We start from the raw sequence: 20,850 nt of genomic DNA on the forward strand, positions 1-20,850 counted from the left end.
AAGGCTATGCTCCCTACTTCCCTCGCCTCTACCTTCAGTAGTCCTGGACAAAACGAGGGCTCCCTGAGCTAACTGGATACTCTGGGACCTGTGCTTACAATCCCCTCCTTTTCCGAGTTGAAGGAAGACCATCACCTCAACCTTGCCCAGGTGTTGGCCCTTCATAGGAGAAGGCTATAGTGGCTGACTTGCCAACTGACACTGCTAGAGGAGGAGGGAAAAAAAGGTGACGGCAAATATGAGGGAAGCAGGAGAAACTGCCACCTAGGCAACCCAATAATCCTGCAACCTGCCCGTGACCTTGAAAGGGCTTGGGCCCCCCCCCCAGGGCATCGGTTTGGATGGGGCCCCATGTGGGTGCTGCAAATTCACAACATACAGAAGGGAGTCAGTGACGGTGGGGTCCCCGGCGGGCTTCTGTTCCTTTGCATTTGGATTTGCGTACCCTTTATTCATCCCCAGAGCACCTACGTATACATCATTAATTTATTTTAATGACTGCCTCTCCTTCCAAACTGAAAACTCCTGTGGGCAGTTGAACATGTCTACCAATTTTGTCATGTTGCACTCTCCCTAGTGCTTCGTACAGTGCTCTGCACACTGTAAGCGCTCAATAAATGCCATTGAGTGATTGCAAAATGCCGTGACTCTATCCAGCAGTGAGAGAGGGGGAGTCGGTTTGCCCTCAGCATTGTGCTGCTGTTAGTTCTCCAAAGTCTCCCAATGCCAATGCAACAGAACAGAGGTCTGCTCCTTCAGCATCTGCCGATGGCACTCTGGAAATGCCTTTTGCAGTTCTTAAGTGGAAACACCAGCCAGGGCCTGTCTTGCTGATTTTCCACCCAATCAAGCTCCCACCTGTTCAGAATAGAGAAGCAGCCTGACCTAGTAAGAGCACAGGCCTGGGGGTCAGAAGGACCTGCATTCTAGTAATCCTAGCTCCACCTTTTGTCTACTCTGTAATCTTGAGCAAGTCACATCGCTCCTCTGTGCCTGTCACCTCATCTGCCAAATGGGGATTGAGACTGTGAGCCCCTTGTGAGATATGGACTGGGCCCAACCTGATTATCTTATATCTCCCCCCAGCACTTAGTACAGTGTCTGGCACATGGTAAGCACTTAAATACCATACTAAGAAAAAGGGAACCCTCCCAAAATGAGTAGATGCAAAGTTTTTAGAACCCATCACTTGTTGGTAGCAACAAAGCTATCCAGGTTTCTACTGTATGAAAAGCCTGACCGAGACATCAGACTCTACTCCTGACCATTGACTTTAAGGCATTCAGTTCTTTCCCTCCTTACCTCCTCTTCTCCCAGTTCACCCCAGCCGACACACTTTGTCCCCGTCAAGGCAACCTACTAATGGGCTTTGTTGTTTCTCCCACCATGAACACCTTCACAGCCCTCCCCTCCGTCCTCTCCCTCCCCTCCCTCCTTCGCAACCGCAAACCACTGGCCTCCCTGTCTTCAAAGCCCTTGTGAAATCCGTCTCTAAAGAAGGCCCTCTCAAATTAGCTTCTCATATCTCTACCTCATATCACCCCTCCTCCCTCCACCCAGCTGCCACATCAACACTTCCACACCATCTAAACACATGGGTACTCACTACTCCCCGAAGCACTTAACCTTCATAGCATATGTACTCATCACTTTCTCCAATCTGTAACTTCCTTTAGTGTCATCCCACCCACCCGCACTAGATGGTAAACTCTTTGAGGACAGGTATTATGTCTACTAATTCTGTTGTACGCTTAAGCGCTTAGTACAGTGCTGAACACAGAGTAGGTGCTCAGTAAATAGTACTGACTGGTTGACTTCAACAAACGCTTAATCCCCCGTTAATGCTGATTTCAACAATACCAGAGCTGACCCGCTGCGGGAAGAATTATCTGCATTCCATTTCGAAAGCCGTGAGTGGTTAGGCTTTGCAAAAGCAGATAGTGGCTTTGATCATGAAGCAAATCATGATTCATTCAAAATGCTTTTTGCTAATGGCACACACTCTGGGAAAATGAATACGAACTTTGCATTTCTAGGGCACCCTTCTTCCTAAAAGCTCAAAGCCCAAATGAAAATAAATCGATTTTCTTTGGCTGTCGTGATTAGCAAATAAGCATGTCATGATGGCTCTAGCATCTTGACCGAATGCAACAGTAATGGGACCAATGCTGCTGCCTGAAAAGTATAACATAGTTCAGGGATGTCTCCTCACGAGTCAGCAGCTTACAGCTAGGTCACTAAAAGATGGGCACTCTGTAGGTGAGCACTTGGGAGTACTCATGACCTAGTTTTAGAATAATGATCCAAACCTGTAGGAAATGTGTAACTGGGAATTTCTGGATCCTGTTCCTTAGCTGCAGGCCACTCAAAAAACCCAATCAAGATTGCAGAGCCCACCCGTAGTCTTCGTTTTTGGTCAGAAAGCCCACTGTTGACAGTTAATTTTACCGTGTGTGCATATGCAGCCAACAAAATCTGTTCCCTGTCCCATATTGGGCACCCTTGAAAATAGTCTTCTGTAGCGTTAGATGGTGTATTCTGCCTTTTCCTCTGCTCAGAAAGCCGCCCTCCCCACCTCTTCTTGATTGGAAGCTACTGCTCTCAACTCTACCCTCTCTACTCAGCTTGACTCCCTCGCTCCCCTTTCCCTTCGCAGCTCTCGTACCACTAACCCACAGCCCTGGTTCACTCCCACTGTCCGCCTCCTTCGCTCTTATGCTCGAGCTGTTGAACGCTGCAGGCGAAAGTCTAAAGACCAAGCCAACCTCGTTCACTTCAAGTTTATCTTTTCCTGCCTTAACTCTGCCCTCTCCTGCCAGACAAAACTATTTCTCCTCCCTTATTGCACCCATGCCAATCATCCCCGTCAGCTGTTCTGTTCATTTTACTCCCTTCTCAGGCCCCCTGTTCCTCCCCCTCCTCCTTCCCTCACCCCCAACGATCTGGCCTCCTACTTCATTAGTAAAAATTAACTCCATCAGGCCTGAGCTCCCCAAAGTCACTCCTCCCCCTTCTCCAACCCCTCGGCTCTCAACCCACTCCACTACTCTCCCATCCTTCCCAGCAGTGTCCTCAGATGAGGTCTCCCTCCTCTTAAGTGCTACTCTGGCCACCTGTGCTTCTGACCCCATTCCCTCTCATCTTATGAAATCTCTCGCTCCATCCCTTCTCCCCTCCTTAACTTCCATCTTCAACCGCTCACTCTCCACTGGTTCCTTCCCCTCTGCCTACAAACATGCCCACGTCTCCCCCATCCTAAAAAATACCCTCTCTTGACCCCACCTCCCCTTCTAGTTATCACCCCATCTCCCTCCTACCATTCCTTTCCAAACTCCTTGAACGAGTTGTCTAAACCCGCTGCCTCAAATTCCTCAATGCCAACTCTCTCCTTGACCCCCTCCAATCTGGCTTCTGTCCCCTACAGTCCACTGAAACTGCCTTCACAAAGGTCACAGTGACCTCTTTCTTGCCAAATCCAAAGGCACCTACTCTATCCTAATCCTCCTCGACCTCTCAGCTGCCTTCGACACTGAGGACCACCCCCTTCTCCTCAACACACTATCCAACCTGGGCTTCACAGACTCTGTCCTCTCCTGGTTCTCCTCTTATCTCTCCGGCCATTCATTCTCAGTCTCTTTTGCGGGCACCTCCTCCCCCTCCCATCCCCTTACTGTAGGGATTCCTGAAGGGTCAGTTCTTGGTCCCCTTCTGTTCTCTATCTACACTCACTCCCTTGGTGAACTCATTCGCTCCCACGTCTTCAACTATCATCTCTACCTGATGACACCCAAATCTACATCTCTGCCCCTGCTCTCTCTCCCTCCGTTCAGGCTCGTGTCTCCTCCTGCCTTCAAGACATCTCCATCTGGATGTCTGCCCACCATCTAAAACTCAATATGTCCAAGACTGAACAACTCATCTTTCCTCCCAAACCCTGCCCTCTCCCTGACTTTCCCATCACTGCTGATGACACTACCATCCTTCCCGTCTCACAAGCCCACAACCTTGGTGTCATCCTCGACTCTGCTCTCTCGTTCACCCCTCACATCCAATCCGTCACCAAAACCTGCCAGTCTCGCCTCCGCAACATCGCCAAGATCTGCCCTTTCCTCTCCATCCAAACCGCTACCCTGCTGGTTCAATCTCTCATCCTATCCCGACTGGATTACTGCATCAGCCTCCTCTCTGATCTCCCATCCTCCTGTCTCTCCCCACTTTAATCTATACTTCGCACTGCTACCCGGATCATCTTTGTGCAGAAACGCTCTGGGGATGTTACTCCCCTCCTCAGAAATCTCCAGTAGCTACCAGTCAACCTAGGCATCCGGCAAAAACTCCTCACTCTCGGCTTCAAGGCTGTCCATCACCTCACCCCCTCCGACCTCACCTCCCTTCTGTCCTTCTCCAGCCCAGCCCGCACCCTCCGCTCCTCTGCCGCTAACCTCCTCACTGTGCCTCATTCTCGCCTGTCATGCCGTCGACCCCCGGCCCACGTCCTCCCCCTGGCCTGGAATGCCCTCCCTCCGCACATCCGCCAAGCTAGCTCTCTTCCTCCCTTCAAAGCCCTACTGAGAGCTCACCTCCTCCAGGAGGCCTTCCCAGACTGAGCCCCCTCCTTCTTCTCCCCCTCCCCATCCCCCCGCCCTACCTCCTTCCCCTCTGCACAGCACCTGTATATATGTTTGTACATGTTTATTACTCTATTTTACTTGTACATATTTACTATTCTATTTATTTTATTTTGTTAATATGTTTTGTTGTCTGTCTCCCCCTTCTAGACTGTGAGCCCGCTGTTGGGAAGGGACCATCTCTATATGTTGCCAACTTGTACTTCCCAAGGGCTTAGTACAGCGCTCTGCACACAGTAAGCACTCAATAAATACGATTGAATGAATGAATGAAAGAACTCTGTCACGGGTAAAAGATCTGCCCTTCCAGAACAAGCTCTTCTTTGACTGCCTGGAGCCACGGAGGAATTCAAAAATTCCTCCACAAATTGGGGGGCTGCTGAGAGGGATAAGAAATGGCAAGGAAGCACAACTTGAATCTGATGGGAGCTTTGAAGGGAGAGAAGAAAAAAATCATGAGGGCTCAAGACCATAAGCAAAGCCATTCCCTAGGTCAGCTCCGTGATCTGTCCAGTGCAAAACTCTGTCTCCAACAGCAGCCCCCGAACCCATCGGATATGAGCTCTCCCAAACCTTCCCCTCATCCACTACAACTCCCTCCCACCCCCATATCTCTCTTTCATCCTTTTCAGCCATCTCTCAGAGGGAAATGTCTGCTTTCAAAAGTGATCCCATCCCCTCTGCTTCGGACTCCATCCCTTCTCACCTGAAAACAGTAGAGTTCACTCTTCTCCCCTCCCTGGCCTCATCTTCAACTGCTTGCTCTATGATGGCTCCTTCCCCTCCACCTTTAAGTCTGTCCCACCCTAAAAAAAGCATGAGAATCCCTCTGACCCCCACCTCACTTTCCAGCCCCACCTCCCTCCTCCTTTCCCTGTCCAAATTTCTCGAATGGGTTAGATAGACCCGCTGCCTCCACTTTCTCTCCTCCAGCTCTCTACTTGACCCCTTACAATTTAGTTTCCTCCCCCTCCAGTTCTCCAGTAAGATCACCAGTGTCCGTACCCTTACCCAATCAAATGTGCTCTCTGAAGGAATCTTCCTCAACCTCTTGTCTGCTTTCCATCAGTAGTATTTATTAAGTGCGTACTGTGTATAGGACATTGTACTAAGCACTTGGGAAAGTGCAGAGCAATAGAGTTGGTAGACAAGATCCCTGCCCACAGGATGCTTACAGTGTAGATGGGGAGACAGACGTTAAAATCACAGGTAGGGGAAGTGACAGAGTGTAAGGATGTGTTCCTAAGTGCTGTGTCTTTGTGGCTGTGGGCTTCCCCTTTCTTCTGGAAACACTAACCTTGGCTTTTCTGGCACTGTTCTTTCCTGGTTCCCCTCTTCCCTCGCTAACCAATCCCCAGTCTTCCTTCACCAGTTCTTCCTCTGCCTCCCATCCCTTACCTGTGGGCATCCCTCAAGACTCTGCTCTGCATCTCCTCTTGTCAATTCACATTCTCAGTCCCTTGGAGAGCCCACCCACTTGCACAACTATTTCTACCACCACTGGGCAGGGAACTCCCAAATTGACTTGGCTAGCCCCAACCCCTCTCATTCTCTTTAATTACACATTTTTCTACTTGGATATCTTGAAGGAAATCCCTCTAGACTGTAAGTTCGTCATGGACAGGGAATGTGTCTACCAACTCTGTTATATTTTACTCTCCTTAGTACAATGTAGGCACTCAATATGCCAAACTCCTTCTGTCCCTCCACCCCCCACCATCACCCTCGACCTCAAATTTTCTCCACCCAACTCTCCCTTCACAGTTACCACCACCACCAATCTCCCTGTCTCTCAAGCCTGCAACTTGGGCAGTTTCCTCTACTCCTCCCTCTTTTTCAACCCCCACATCCCTTCTGTCACCAGATTCTATCGGTTGTTCTTCCACATCATTTCCAGAGTCCACCCCTTCCTTGCAATCTGAACAACCTATATACTTGCTATTGCTTACTGGGCGTGGTAAACAATAGTATATATCGAGCACTTGGGAAAGTACAACAGAAGCCCAAGACACATTTCCTGCTGCCCAGATCATTTTTTTAATTGTCATTCTGCACACGTCTCATTCCTCAAAAGCTTTCAGTGGTTACATATTCATCTCCCCATCTACCAGAAACTCCTGGCCATTGAATTGAAAGCACTCTTCATTAGCTCTATCGCACCTATTTATTAATTCCCTGTTCCCACACCCCAGCACATACACTTTGTTCTTTGATTTCCAACCTGCTGTCTGTGCCTCATTCTCCTCTCTCCAATGACCTCCAGCCTAGAGCCCCACCTCCATCCCCATCCTTCACATCTGCCAGGTCATAGCTCTCCCTATCTCAAATCCCATCTGAAATCCTATCTTAAGGAAGCTCACCCTGAGTAATCTATAATCATCCTATCTCGTGTCCTAACTGCCACCTCTCAGCCCCTTTGTGCCACCTAAGGACTTCAGTTACCCAGGCCCTATAGCACTCCCTCATCTAAAACGTATATGTGTCTCCCCTGCTAAACCATAAACTTCTCAGGAGCAGAGATAGTGTTCTCTTAATCTTCTCCTCTCCTAAGCATTTAATACAGTGCTCTGCACACAGTAGGTGCCCAATAAATGCTATTGATAATGAAGATGATCCATAGGTCTGCAAGTTTGAAGTGTCAGGTACATTCACATCTGCTGGTCTATGGGAGCTGTTCCCCATGTGGTGAAGGAATTGAGGTTTTTTTTTTTACTTCCCCTCTGGACTGTGTAAGCTTCTACTGGGCAGGGTATGTGCTTTATCCACTCTACTGTATTGTTTTCTCCCAAGCACATAGTACAGTGTTTGGGACTCAATAGATACCATTAATTGATTGATGTCCCCTTCTAGTTCATCTTTTTGTATTGTATGTTTTGGTGCATAGGAAGTGCTCCATACTCTATCCTCGTTTTATATTTCACATCCATGCTTTTCACTGCAGTGAGTAGTCCTGTTCTCCATCCCTGTCAAGCTGGGGCTGTTTGGACACCTGAATACTCTTTCCTCAGATTTCTGCCCCTTGGAGTAAGCTCTGGGTGCAGCTGTGTCTCCCGTAGTTTGGAGGCAGACCGAGAAGGGGAATGGTCATAGCATAAGCCTCGATCAGCTTTGCAACAGAAGACTGGCAAGGGGCCTTTAGTCAGAGCCACCTTGGTGGGGGACTGTGGGAGGGGGAGTGAGGAAGAGGGGTGTTCATCTCTAATTTGGATATCAGTGGGGTCTAGGGCCTGGACTCCATGCCGGTGGGGGATGCTTCATGAGTAGTTCGTAGAGCCGAGTGAGACTCCCTGTTGCCTTACATTTCTGTCGTCTGTTTCTTGCAGGTTACTTGTCGTGCTGCCGCTTCCTGGATGACAATCAAATTGTCACCAGCTCTGGAGATACCACCTGGTGAGTAGCCAAAGCCAGGGGCTAGGTCGTGTTTCATTCACCGTCGGTGATGTGGCTGTGCGCTTTACGTGCCTTTCTTCTCCCCTGCCCTCCCCTTCCCCCTCGGCGACGAAGCAAAAGAAAGTTCTGCTTTATCACACTGAAATCAGGTTTGCTAATTGGGCTCGGTTGCATCACTCTGGGTTAGCTTGGTGCTTGAAGCTAGATAACAGAGCATGAGAGGCACGGGCTCAGTCCTCACAAGGATGAGAAAGAGCACTGTCTTCCAAGTAGATCGTTTTTAGGCTCTCTGCCTCAGCATGGATGGGGCTTTTCCTTTACATTCTTCAACTGGAAATGGTTAAGTAACATTCATGTGGTACCTAAAATCATCGATTTTACTTGACGTGTTTTGTTTGATGGCTCTTTTGAAGAAAAAAATAAAGCACCACATCCTGTTTATAGACAGATGGAAGCTTTTTTGTTTTTTTTTTTTTCAAAGCGGTATCCTCTGGAGCCTTTCCCCGGACCTGGGGAATCAAGGGCTGAAGGGACCAACTAAACTCAAGAAATGACTTCCAGCCCTAGGGAATATCTGCACTAAGTGAGAGTAAAGGTTGCACCACCACAGTCTGTCTCTGACCTAGTGATGGAGTCCTGTTGGTGAGGGCTAGGATGAGACACCCAGAACGAGACCACATCACAGGGCGACTAGTGGGCTCCCCGTAGAGAGCCTGCTGCTTCAGCAAGCTTTTATCGCTCCCAAATCCACCCCTTGGCCATTAAAAGCTAAATGTCAGCCAAGTTTCAAGGTAAAAAACCTCCAAAAGTCCTTGACTTAAAGAATTTTCAACCTTTTTTAGGAGGAGCACCTGCTGCACCAAGCAATGAAAAAAGTTAGTTTTTTTAATGATAATAAGCACTTCCTATGTGCCAAGGTGCTAGAATAGAAGCAGATAAATAATCAAGTGTGGGGTTTTTGTATGGTATTTGTTAAGCACAGTGCTGGCGTAGTTAGAAGCAAGCTAATTGGGTTGAACGCAGTCCGTGTCCCACATGGAACTCACAGCCTTAATCCCCATTTTACAGATGAGGTAACTGAGGTACCAAAAAGTTAAATGTTACACAGCAGACGTGCAGTGGAGCTCCACTGGGATTAGAACCCAGATCCTCCTGCTCAGGCCCATCCTCTTTCCAGTTGGCCACACTACTTCGTGTTTTTTGGCAGTAGAATGTATGTCTTGTGTATGCCTCCTCTTTTGGGGCACCCACATAAGATTGAGGAGATAATGAGGGTCTCCTAATTGACTGCCCACAAATGAGTTGAAATGAGTTTTTGTATTTGTTTTTGTCAAGTGTGCTGAGTATGGTCATTTCAGAAGGGGTGAGGGGCTCTGTTCTGAGTGGGGAAGCAAAGTTCTTCTTACCCCGCCACAGCATGACTAGTCCCTGTTGGCCTAGTTGTGAAACGAATTTAAAGCAAAGAGGGTTAATAATTGAGATTGTCTCTTGAGGAAAAATTGCTTTTCAGATGTTTCATTATTAAGGTGCTTTTCTACAAATGGCTACCCTGATGTCTAGCAGCTAGCAACTCCCTCCTGGTTCCCCCAGGGTGTTCTTGGAAGGGGATCACTCTGCATCGAACAAAACCGGGACTGGATTTGCACCGGCGGGGTGGATGCTAATGGAACTGAGCTTATGAGCCAGGAACATTTCTGCTAATTCTATTGTATTGTACTCTCCCAAGCACCTAGTACAGTACTCTGCACATAGTAAGTGCCCAATAAATACCATTGATTGACCCATGGAAAGAGACCTGGAATTCCTCTAAGCCTGGAGGCTACATGTCTGTTTTCCCAGTAAATTAAGAAGATGCTGGGTATTGTGCGTTTCCTGAGTTGACCCCATTTATTGTGACAATGAAATATTTTAGTCCTCGGCCAAGGTGCCCTGTATTTGATCGATTTCAGTTTTTGCTGTTCCTTTTTCTAAACAGTTACCCTGCCCATCCCCCCCAAAAAGCACAGAAAGGGCAGGAGGTGCCTTGGTGAATCCTCTTTCCTCCCATCTTGGGCTCTATCAGACCTCAAGGAGGGGATGTCTTCATTCATTCCTTCAATCACATTTATTGAGCACCTTCCAGTACTCTACCAGTCTTGACTGTAGGAGGAAGAGTCAAGCAGAGGCCCACCCATTCCTAGCTTGGGCAGTGGCTAGCAAGTGGAAGGCAATCTGCTACGGTCAGAACTCACCTATGTTGGGCAGCAGCGGCACGGGAGACAGTCGAGGGCGGAGATTCAAGTTCACTGCACTTCCATATTTTTACCAAGAAAACTCTGTGAATGATTACCAGAATGATTGCTGATGGAGGTGGGGCATTCTGGTAGAGCTGTGTCCATGGCGTTGCTATGGGTCAGAGATGACTCGACAGCATAAGACAAGACTGTACAAAGCTCTATATTATTATAATAATAGACACATTCCCTCCATGCTATTCCCAGCAGAGTAAGGCAGGAGAGGGTCGAACCAGCCCTATGAGATTCCAGAGTCTCACATGGGTTTTAAGCCCCATGCTGTGATCATGGCTGTTTCAGACAAAAGCCTGAGATTTCTGTGAATTTACATGCCTGTCTACCTCTGCCTTTGCTCACACCAAAGACTGGAAACAGTCTGGCTCTCGTGGCTTCACAGGGAGATGGGGAAGGTTTTCTTGATCCCTGGTTCAGGCCAACAGTTGTGTAAAGAGCTCCAGGAGTGCCCAAGATTTCAGTCAGTCAGATTTATTGAACACTTCCTGTGTGCAGAGCACTGTACTAAGTGCTCTGCACTTACAGTACAACATAACAGCTACATTCTCTGCCAGGAACGAGGGTTTTTTATGGCATTTATTAAGCGCTTTACTAGGTGCAAAGCACTGTTCTAAGCGCTGGGGAGGTTACAAGGTGATCAGGTTGTGCCACTGGGGGCTCGCAGTTTTAATCCCCGTTTTACAGATGAGGTAACTGAGGCACAGAGGAGTTAAGTGACTTGCCCAAAGTAACACAGCTGAGCCAGCTAGCCAGAGCTAGCTGGGATTTGAACCCATGCCCTCTGACTCCAAAGCCCCTGCTTTTTTCCACTGAGCCACGCCGCTTACAGTCTAGAGGGTGAGCTAGAAGCCACCGTTCCCCAACTCTGGTTGTTTTCATCTGCCTTTTCTCCTCTCAGATTGGTGACTCCCCCTTTTAGACTGTGAGCCCACTGTTGGGTAGGGACTGTCTCTATGTTGCCAACTTGTACTTCCCAAGCGCTTAGTACAGTGCTCTGCACACAGTAAGCGCTCAGTAAATACGATTGATGATGACTGGCGGAAGTCAAGTTATGGGGCTCGGGGGGAGGGGGCTCAGCTGTGGCGCAGTTGGGCGTGAGGCAATAGTGCAGTGCCAGGTTGGGTTCGAGGGCATGGGTTGGTCTGACCGTCTCCCGTTCCTGCCGTCTTTATTTTTTAGTGCTCTGTGGGACATTGAAACTGGCCAGCAGACAACTACCTTCACTGGACACACTGGGGACGTCATGAGCCTTTCCCTGGCTCCTGACACCAGACTATTTGTCTCCGGGGCCTGTGATGCCTCTGCTAAGCTGTGGGATGTGCGAGAAGGAATGTGTCGGCAAACTTTCACCGGCCACGAGTCGGACATCAACGCCATCTGTGTACGTATTGCCTGTTGCGGATTTGGGGAAAGCGGAGCTCCTGTTCACTGGGGGGAGCGGGGCCCTGTTTGTACTGATAATTTGAGGTATCGTTGCCGAGAATGTCCTCCTGCCCATAAGTGGGTCCTGGATCAAGTCATTCGTTTTTCCACGTGGTGAGTCCTGCATAACATCAGACCCTTTGACCTTTGTACCGTAAAGGTTTGTGGGCTAGTGCTAAGGCCCAGAAAAAAGAGATCATATTGACCGGCTCGCCGGCAGTTAAAATGCAGGGCGTTGGCCACTGCTTCCCATTTCCTCTCTTTCTTTTTCATTGGTTCTGTGTTTCAGACAAGCCTAATGCAGTGTTGGAGAACTCTTTGTAAAGGTGCAGTTTAGTTTGAAAGCTTGCCTGCAGTTTCTCCCTTGGGAGCTCTACCTGGGGGTAGGGAGGGGCGGTGGGGGAGGAGTGGCGTGAGCCCTCCTGCAGATTCTTAAATTGCCTGATTCTGCAGTGGCAGAAAAAAACCCAACATCTCCTCTTCTAGCAAGCTCCCCTGGCACCTGTCTGAATATGGCTCTGTTGGCATTCACCTTCCAAATTCTAATTCTGAGCTGAATGTTTCAGGGGAGAGTCTGTGATTTTCCCCCAGGTAACTCAAGGGAAACAGCCTGATAAAATTGTGTACTGCCTTCCCTGGGTATCCGGGGGTCACATCTTGACCTGCTTTCATTGAGGGCACTTGCTCCCGGTCATATCCTCCTAGCTTCTGAGGTGTTCTGTACATGGGGACAAGAGATCAGATTCTATTTGGGGATTTGTGGACAGTTGATGAGGAACATGTTTTGTTCAGCCGTGATATGCTTCCCAGTTGAGTTGTGGTTCTGGAGCTGGGGTGTGTGCCGAGCCCTGTATCGGGCGCCATTTTGCAGAGCTTTTCCTGAAACCTTTTGTCTCTTCCTCCTCCTCCTTGCCCTCCTCCTCCTCCCCTTCCTCCTCCTCCTTTTCTTCTGCTTCCACTTGGGGGGAAGGAGAGAGAGCAGAGAGGTAGGGCTGAATCAGAGAGCTGTGGCAGGAATGAAGGAAGAGGGGCTGGGAGGAGAAAGTACAGAGATCCTGCCTTTCTCTCCTAACTTCCCTCTACTAGTTTAAGCTCCTTGAGAGCAAGGATTGTGCGTTTTCCTCTTTTTGAAGGCCCCCAAGCAACCGGGATAGTGCTCTGCCCCAGTGAACACTGTATTATCGAGTGAATGAACAAGCAAACGAACTGGATCACCTTGCAGCTACCAACCCCCAGTGTGCCCAGCTTTCTACAGGGCCGCCCACCATTTGACCCATCCTCATGCAGCAAAGCCAGGCTGTGGGCATTCTCGAGCTTCTCCCTCGAGCTCTTATTCTGGCCTCCCGACTTCTCCCTTGTTCGCTGTGAAGCTGATGGACCGTTCTGTTCCTTTGTCTTTATAGTTCTTTCCAAATGGCAACGCTTTTGCCACAGGCTCAGATGATGCTACTTGCAGGCTCTTTGACCTCCGGGCCGATCAGGAGCTCATGGTTTACTCTCACGATAACATCATCTGTGGCATCACCTCTATATCGTTCTCCAAGAGCGGGCGCCTCCTCCTCGCTGGATATGATGACTTCAACTGCAATGTCTGGGACGCCCTCAAAGCAGATAGAGCAGGTAAGCAGCAACTCGAGTGCTTGAAATCCAGCTCTGGCACCCCACCCTGATTCCTGCCCCTTTGGTCAATCAGAACAGTCTTCACTCACCTCAGTGCCACCCTTCCTGTCCCAGAGGGGGGTCCACACCGCCCCGCCCCCCAAGACAGCTCTCAGGAGATGGCAGAGATGACAGCAGGGAACTGTTCCTTCGGAGGACTGGGAGCGGGCAGGTGGTTTATGAGAGGGTACTTGTCTTGGACTAGCTGCCCTGAGGTACATAAACTTCAGGGATCATGTTTACCCATCTGCAAGTCGGTTAAGCACATTTGGAGAGTGGATGGTGAGATTCTTAAAACCTCACTAGTGGATTTTCAGATCAATCTAGGTAAGAGAGCTGATAACATAGGACATCAAGGGACAAAACGCCTTCCGCCTCGTTTGTCATCCTCACCCTGGATTTGCCTTCCAGAAGCTTTTTTTTTTTTTTTGGCTGCGTGAATAATCACAGCTGACGTTGAGAGATTAGGCCTGCAAAGAATGATACCGAGGTGACTGGTCAAAACCAGAGTTTTTGTTTTTTTAAGCCAGCCCTTTACACTAAACTCCCCTAGAAATGATAAAAGAAGCGTGCTGTTGTCTTCCTTTGCCACCCTCAGACATCAGCTGCACTGTGCTTTCACAGGATGTTAGCTGAAAGGCGACAGTGGAGGCAGCAGTCCATCAGTCTAATGGTGGTCTTTGGAAAGCAGGCAGATAGCCGGAGCCTGGCTACTCCATTTCCACTCTGAATGGGAATCAATGGAGGGTTGGGCAGTTCTCCCTCCTGGAGTGTGGGTGGGCTTAAGGGCCTAGTTTTCTGCACCAGGTCCACTTTCCCCCCTGACTGTGAGCCTGGAAAAGGAGAGTCCTGGACCATGTTTGGGTTTCCAAGACCCTGTGCCTTTTCTGGCCATGGCTTCATTGTCACTCTGTCTGTTGGAGTTCCCCTGTTCCTCTTCCATATGCAAAGCACCAGGTGACGTTGGCGATGGGAACGTGAACCTGTCGGCCCCCGGTGCTGTTACCATCGCAGGTCCCCAAGGACTACTTCACCAGAATCTGAGGAAAAGGCCACCCCAGAGCCCCAGGCCCTAAGCTTGGTTTCCTTCCTGCTCCCCCTCCGCTTCTTGCTCCCTGACCGTCCCCCAGATCCTCCTTTCCCCTTCCATCCGAGTCCACAGATTCCCTGTGGCCAGACAAAATTTTCAAGGTGCGCTCAACCTCTTGTAGGTTTCTGGTGCAGCTCCAGTGCCTCTGCAGTAGTACACAAAAGTGGAGCCATTTCAGGCTTCGTTCCTAGAGTGGCAGCAGGATTGATGGGAAGTAGCAACTCTCCGATCCATTAGCCCAGGACGTACTGTGGACAGCAGCTTTGAATGAATGGCCCCCTTTTGACTTGAGCCAAACTGCAATTGAGAGGAAAGATTAATCTTGAAACTTAATGTTCCAAATGGATTCCCGCGCCAGCCCTGAGCACTCTTTAAATATTTCACTGCTTTCTGATCCAACCGAAGACTGCTCAGATGTAAGAAGAGGTGGCCGTGGCTCATCGAGGGTTGCGGCGTACGTGACGTACCAGATTGTGCCGAACCAGTAAGGCCGAGGCTGCCTCAAGGCCAGTGTTTCCAATCCTGGAATCTCTTCCCTGTCACCAACAAAGCTTTCCCGCGATTGGTTTATGAGAGTATTTTTCCATGAGTAGTATAAGAGTTGAGGAATGGGCCTCCTCTAATATTATTATAAACCCCTTTTCCCACATTCCGAATTAGCGCATTCTGCCTTTACAGATTAGCGAGGGAACCCTTCAACCTCCTTGATGCAATTTAAGTCTTAATTTTGCATTCTGTGATCCTCCAGGGGATTCTCTAAGTCTTTTTGAAATAAAGGTGACTTGTTCTGCCGACCCATCTGGAACCAGATTGGTCCTGTTGTCTGAAGTGGCTGACTTCCTTGCTTGCCCTCCCCGAGGCTGGCAGGTCTGGGATCCAAGATCAGGGAAGCCGTGGCCCCATTTAGGCTCCCCCTTGTCAGAGGGAACCTCTCTAGTTGAGGGTGAGTGAAGGAGGACCCCGAGGGAGTGGGATAACGTCATCCGTGCCCCAGTTACTGCCAGTGGCCCAGATTTAACGACGGGGTCTCCATGCGGGCATGGACCTCTCACTGTTGCCTACTCGGGGCTCCTTTTCCTCCCCCTTTTAGACTGTGAGCCCACTGTTGGGCAGGGACTGTCTCTATATGTTGCCAGTTTGTACTTCCCAAGCGCTTACTACAGTGCTCTGCACATAGTAAGCGCTCAATAAATACGATTGATGATGATGATGGAAGACCCTTGGTACAGGAGACCAGCAAACCCCCGCCCACGTATGAATCTGTACCCCGCTCGGAGGTGGGTGACGTGCGGCCGTTCACTCGGGTATCTGTCTGTCTGCTCCTCAGGTGTTCTCGCCGGGCACGACAACCGTGTCAGTTGCTTGGGTGTGACTGACGATGGCATGGCCGTGGCGACGGGATCCTGGGATAGCTTCCTGAAGATTTGGAACTAAAGCCTCTAGGTACTGGGCAAATGTGACCGTCCTGGGCTAGTCATGGCTTGTCATGTCCTCCCTAACATTCCAAGCTTGCATTGCATCTGCCAGACTGGATCCTGACTTCTAATTTCTAGCTTGTTTCTGATGAGTAGCTGATTGTTTGGGGCGCTAGTGCCAATACTCCGTTGCATTTATCCGAAAATATGAGATGCCGGGCTGTTAAAGTGGTTATAAATGCTGAGAGAGAAAGAGGTGTAGATGCCGTTCATGCCACCCAGCAGACTGTCCCATTCCACGTTGCGGTGAGATTGTTAACTGGAACCTGATTGTGGGTTTTCCCGTTTTTAACACTTTCCAAACTCTTTGTTTAAGATAGCGGATGGATCCCACCGGGACTGGAAGACCATTCCAACCTTGGAAGATTTAAAATGATAGCCTATCCAATCCAACCATACTAACGCGGACACCCCTCCACCTCCCCCTCCCAACTTCAAAGGGGCGAGACCATCTTCCCCCTCGCCTCTTGCTGAAACAAAGAGCACAATTACCTTTAGAAGGAGAATCTCTGTAGTTGTAAACAGAAATCAAATTGTGCATTCCTTCTGGGACCATTGTTTTCGGTTTGGGTTTTTCTTTTCTTCTTTTTTCTTTTCCTTTTTTGTTTTTTCCTTTTTTTTTTTGGTCTTGAGAGAACTTTCAAAGGAAATACTGTCGTTAAAAATGTAAACCAGAAAGCAAACTTGGAGTGTAATTGTGAAACACATACAGCGAATGTTCACTGTAGTTTTATCTCGATTTTAGGCTGGGGATCCCATTCCGTCAAGGTCAAAAGAAGTGGCAGACTTTGGTTTTTCTCATGACGGTTTCCGATTTTAAAATCGCGTCTGTAGCAGGGTCTTAAAAACATGCATACTTCCTTTTTTAAATGCATTTCTTCAAGCTTAGAAATTAAACAGAACAAGAGAGTCCAACCCAGCCTCCCTGGGATTGTTAATGATGTAAATTTAGTCCCTAATTTTTTTATTATTTTTTTTGTCTAGTGTCACAGATAATTGTTGCACAAAAACATGGCATATAGAGAATAATGTTGTGAGGTAACCAAGCACATGCTGTTAATGGTATTGAATGCTTGTCTAAAGAACCCCTTCACCTTTTTGTGAGTAGTAGATTGATTTAATTCAAATCAATCTCCCCTCCTCCCGTCTCTTCCCCCTCTCCTTCTGTCCTCTGCCCCACCGATTCAGTTTTTATCTATTCTGGGTTTCTTTGTGCAGTTGGAGGGCAGTTTATAAATGCAAACACTACCCAGTACCCCCAACTATCAGGAACCTCTGTTTTCAAGAGAGATGCCTGCCCTGTGCTTGGATATTCAGTCAATTATTTGTGTATGAAATGATGTACAAATCAATGTTTTGAAAATAATGATCTTGAACTTTCTAAGTTAAAACAACAAAAAAATTTTTTTGATTGTTTGCCATATCGGGTGGGTTTAACTCTTAGAATCGCATGCTGTAGAAATGCTAAAAAGTGCACACAGGACTAAGTCCTTAGATGTTTTTTTTTTTCTTCTGTTAAGAAATAACCTGTTTAAAATTGTAACCATTGCCGCTGTAATCACTTATTGTTGCTACTCTGTGCATAAATACATGAAGAATTTCAATAAGAGGCTATGCACGTGTTGGAGTAGCGTGATAAGTCCCTTTCTTGTTTCTTTTTCGTTTTTCTTTTCGAAAACGAAACGGCCTGTTCAAACGGTCATTGTAGAAGATCGTTTGGGAGGCCGGCAGTGGGGAGGGGGACAGCAATCCAGACCACCCTCCTTGAAAAACTAACCGTTGGCAGCCGGTTTCTCTTGCAGAACTATAGAGAGCCTTTTTGTAACAAGCAGGCTTTCCTGGCTCTCTCTGCCAGTAAAACGATGAGCAACAGCGTTTGGACAGTGGAGTGTTCTGCCCGTTCTCTCCCACCTTCTCCCTGGGTCCAGAAATGCCCCTCCTCCTCCTCCTGCACCTCCTCCTCCTTCTCGTCCTCCTCCTCCTCCTCCTCCAGAGCAGTAGTGGCTTCTCTCCATTCTGTTTTTTCTGCAACACTGTACAAAAAAAAAATGTGCTGTAATTGTGCGTTAGGCCTGGACTTGGCAGAAAAAAAGAAAAAAAAAAGAACCCCCCCCCACCTTTCTCTTTCCATGAAATAACTCTGTAGAGCTCCCTGCATCCCTTTTCACCTTTTGTATTTAATTTTAAAGTCAGTGTACTTCAAGGAAGCTGGATGCAAGATAGATACTATATTAAAATGTACTGTTATTTAAGATGTAATAAAGCAGTTTGACATGAGCCCGAGTGCGGCTGGTTCCTCGGGAGACCGCGGCTGTGCTCCGAGCCCCCTCCCTCCCGGACCCGCCCATTTTAGGCCCCCGATTCTCTCCACCACCATCCTCCCGCTGGCTCTCCCGCACCCCTCGGAAGTGCCCCGTGGAGCCCTCCGAAGCCTGGGCCCTGCCGTGCCCCGGCGGGACGGAAAGCCACGGCGTGCTTTTCCCCCTTCCCGAAAGAGAGCAGGTTGTGGGGTGGTCCCTGGTGTGTGGCCTAGGGTTCGGGCCCCAAGCGATGAGGCGCCGCTTGCTGGGCTTCCTCACCACCCCGTTAGCGAGGCTAGCATGGACCCAAGCTGACCCTACTAATCAATCATTCTCGTTTATTGAGCACTTTGGGTGCAGAGCACTGTACTAAGCGTTTGGGAGAGTACAATTCCCTGCCCATTATGAGACCAGCTTATAGTCGCTCCTCCTTGTTGTCGTCCTCTTCCCCTGCTGCCTCCTCTCCACAGTCCTCCATTCCGGCCTCAGACTGAGCTGAGAACAGGGCATCAGGGGGAGAATGTCTTTAGGGTTTTCTAAGCTGCAGCTTCCCCTTTCTCTAGTTTCCGCCTCTTCTTCTTTCCCCTTGCACAGTCCCCGCCCCCAGATGTGCCGAGGGGGGCGGGGAGGGGCTCACTTAAACATTTCCCCTTTCCAGATGGCCAGCTTCTGCCGGTTTCATTCCGAATTCAGTGGAGCTGGGGCCTGTGAGCAAACAGAAGCATCTGCCGCGAGAGCTGCCGATGAGAAAATGAAGAAAGTAAAAATAGTGGCTGCTTGTTACTACAGGAGAGGCGGGTTCCACGATTGCCACTGTGTCCGCACCACGGACCTGCCCGCGAATCCGGGGTGAGCGGTGCGGGCAAGGTTTCTAAAAGAAAGTTGATAAGGCATTCTACCTCAAGTGCCGGGCCCTTGAATTATTTATCTGTAAATAAAGAATGCCCTCCGTGCGGGAGCGAGGCGAGGAGGAAACGGCTAATCTGTTCCCATCCGGGAAGCCTGATGGGCTTCTGTGCTCGCTAGGCCCTCCTTTCATTCTCTAAATACCAGCAAAGGGTACGGAGCAGCGGGCGTTCTCCTGAAATGCGGGGCGTCTGAGGGGAGATTTGCCTGGCAGATGGGATCGGAAATATTGCCGCACAGAGTCTAAACACAAGCTTGGTTCTCACTGCTCTTCTTTGCGGAGGGTGGCTCGTTGGGCTGTGATTGTAGGGATTGTCCTTGGCCGGACCCGCGGCGGTGAGCTGTAGGCCGTAGCCGAGGGCCGTCCCGTCAGCCGTGGCTGCTCAGACAATGGACAGTTCCCCAGCTGCTTGGAGGGAAGGGAGGAGGGAGGGTGGGTGGGAGAAAGTAGGAGGAGAGGGTGGTCTCCCTGCTCACGGTGTGGGGGAGTGATTGGCAGAGAGAAGCCAGGAGTGCTCCCCTTCCCGCCCCCACCACTCCTAATCTCGCTCCTAAAATAAGTGTCGCCTCACACGCACCCCCTCCCTCTTGGGAAGTTTTAGAGCAATCAGTGCCAATCACTGGGGTTGGGGTTGGGTGGCAAAGCTGAGGGTAACCAGCCATCAGAGAGAGGATCACGCCGTGCCTGGAGATTGTCAGGTGAGAACTCCTCGCTTTCCAAAGCGGGTATGCTCGGATCTGCCACAACACAGGTTTCAGCTCTGCACAAACTATGTTGTTTTGTTAAAACACATAATGATAATAATGGTATTTGTTAGGCACTGTGTGTCAGGCACTGTTCTCAGCGCTGGGGTAGGTACAAGATATTTGGGTTGGACACAGTCCCTGTTCCACATGGGGCTCACAGTTTTAATCCCCATTTTGCAGATGAGAGAACAGAGGCCCAGAGAAGGGAAGCGACTTGTCCACGGTCCCTCAGCCCACCAGTGGCAGAGCCGGGATTAGGGCCCATGACCCAGGCCTGTGCTCTATCCACTAGGCCGTGGTGCCTTGCCCACCTACTATGCGCCAAATCCTGTGCTCAGCCCCAGGGAAGATGCGGTTCGATTGGATTGGATATGGCCCCTGTCCCACGTGATACTTGTGGTCTGAAGGGATTTTATCCCCATTTTCCAGATGGGGAAACTGAGGCACGGGGATGTGAAATTACTTGCCCAAGGTCACATAGCGCATGGTGGAGCTGGGATTAGAACCCAGGTCTCTTGACTCTCCCAGTCCTGCCATCTGGCTAGTCTGGTGGCAGGATATTTATGTGTCTGGATAGAGCGCACACTACGGTGTTGAAAGTTGTCCAAATGGGCGTTGCGTGGGACACGAGCAAGTGCTGCTCCGATGTGAGTTTTCCTGAACACGGCTCCCGTGCTATGGGAGAACTCGGTGTTCTGTAAGTGCTTACTATAATCCTCTGCACATAGTAAGAACTCAACAAATACCACTAATTGATTGATTCTGTACTAAGCCAGTGGGAATTCGGCCCGGGGCCCTTGGGCCAAAGTCGGGGAGGGTGGGTAGCGTCCGGACTGGCGTGGAGGGCTGAGGACATCATTATGGAAAACTTGGGTTTGGGGCTTTCTCTGATCCGACTGCACGGGTGCATTTTTTTTTATGGTACTTGATAAGTGCTTACTATGT

The 20,850-nt window shown here is 49.4% G+C and overlaps 1 protein-coding gene across 3 annotated transcripts in view; it reads left to right on the top strand.

Annotated features, from left to right (window-relative positions):
• The window catches only part of GNB1 (G protein subunit beta 1), a 110,028-nt gene extending 91,799 nt beyond the window's left edge, over positions 1-18,229 (top strand). For 2 of the 3 annotated variants that reach the window (XM_038746306.1, XM_038746308.1), the window contains 4 exons: positions 7,952-8,018; positions 11,486-11,687; positions 13,132-13,348; positions 15,805-18,229. In XM_038746306.1, the coding sequence (XP_038602234.1) occupies positions 7,952-8,018; positions 11,486-11,687; positions 13,132-13,348; positions 15,805-15,911 (593 nt within the window). In that variant the 3' untranslated portion in view covers positions 15,912-18,229. The remainder of the gene's footprint in view (positions 1-7,951; positions 8,019-11,485; positions 11,688-13,131; positions 13,349-15,804) is intronic. The other variant, XM_038746307.1, reaches the window with a different exon arrangement.
• The last annotated feature ends 2,621 nt before the right edge of the window (positions 18,230-20,850 follow it).

The sequence above is a fragment of the Tachyglossus aculeatus genome, chromosome 5 (genome assembly GCF_015852505.1).
Source record: "Tachyglossus aculeatus isolate mTacAcu1 chromosome 5, mTacAcu1.pri, whole genome shotgun sequence".
Taxonomy (NCBI): domain Eukaryota; kingdom Metazoa; phylum Chordata; class Mammalia; order Monotremata; family Tachyglossidae; genus Tachyglossus; species Tachyglossus aculeatus.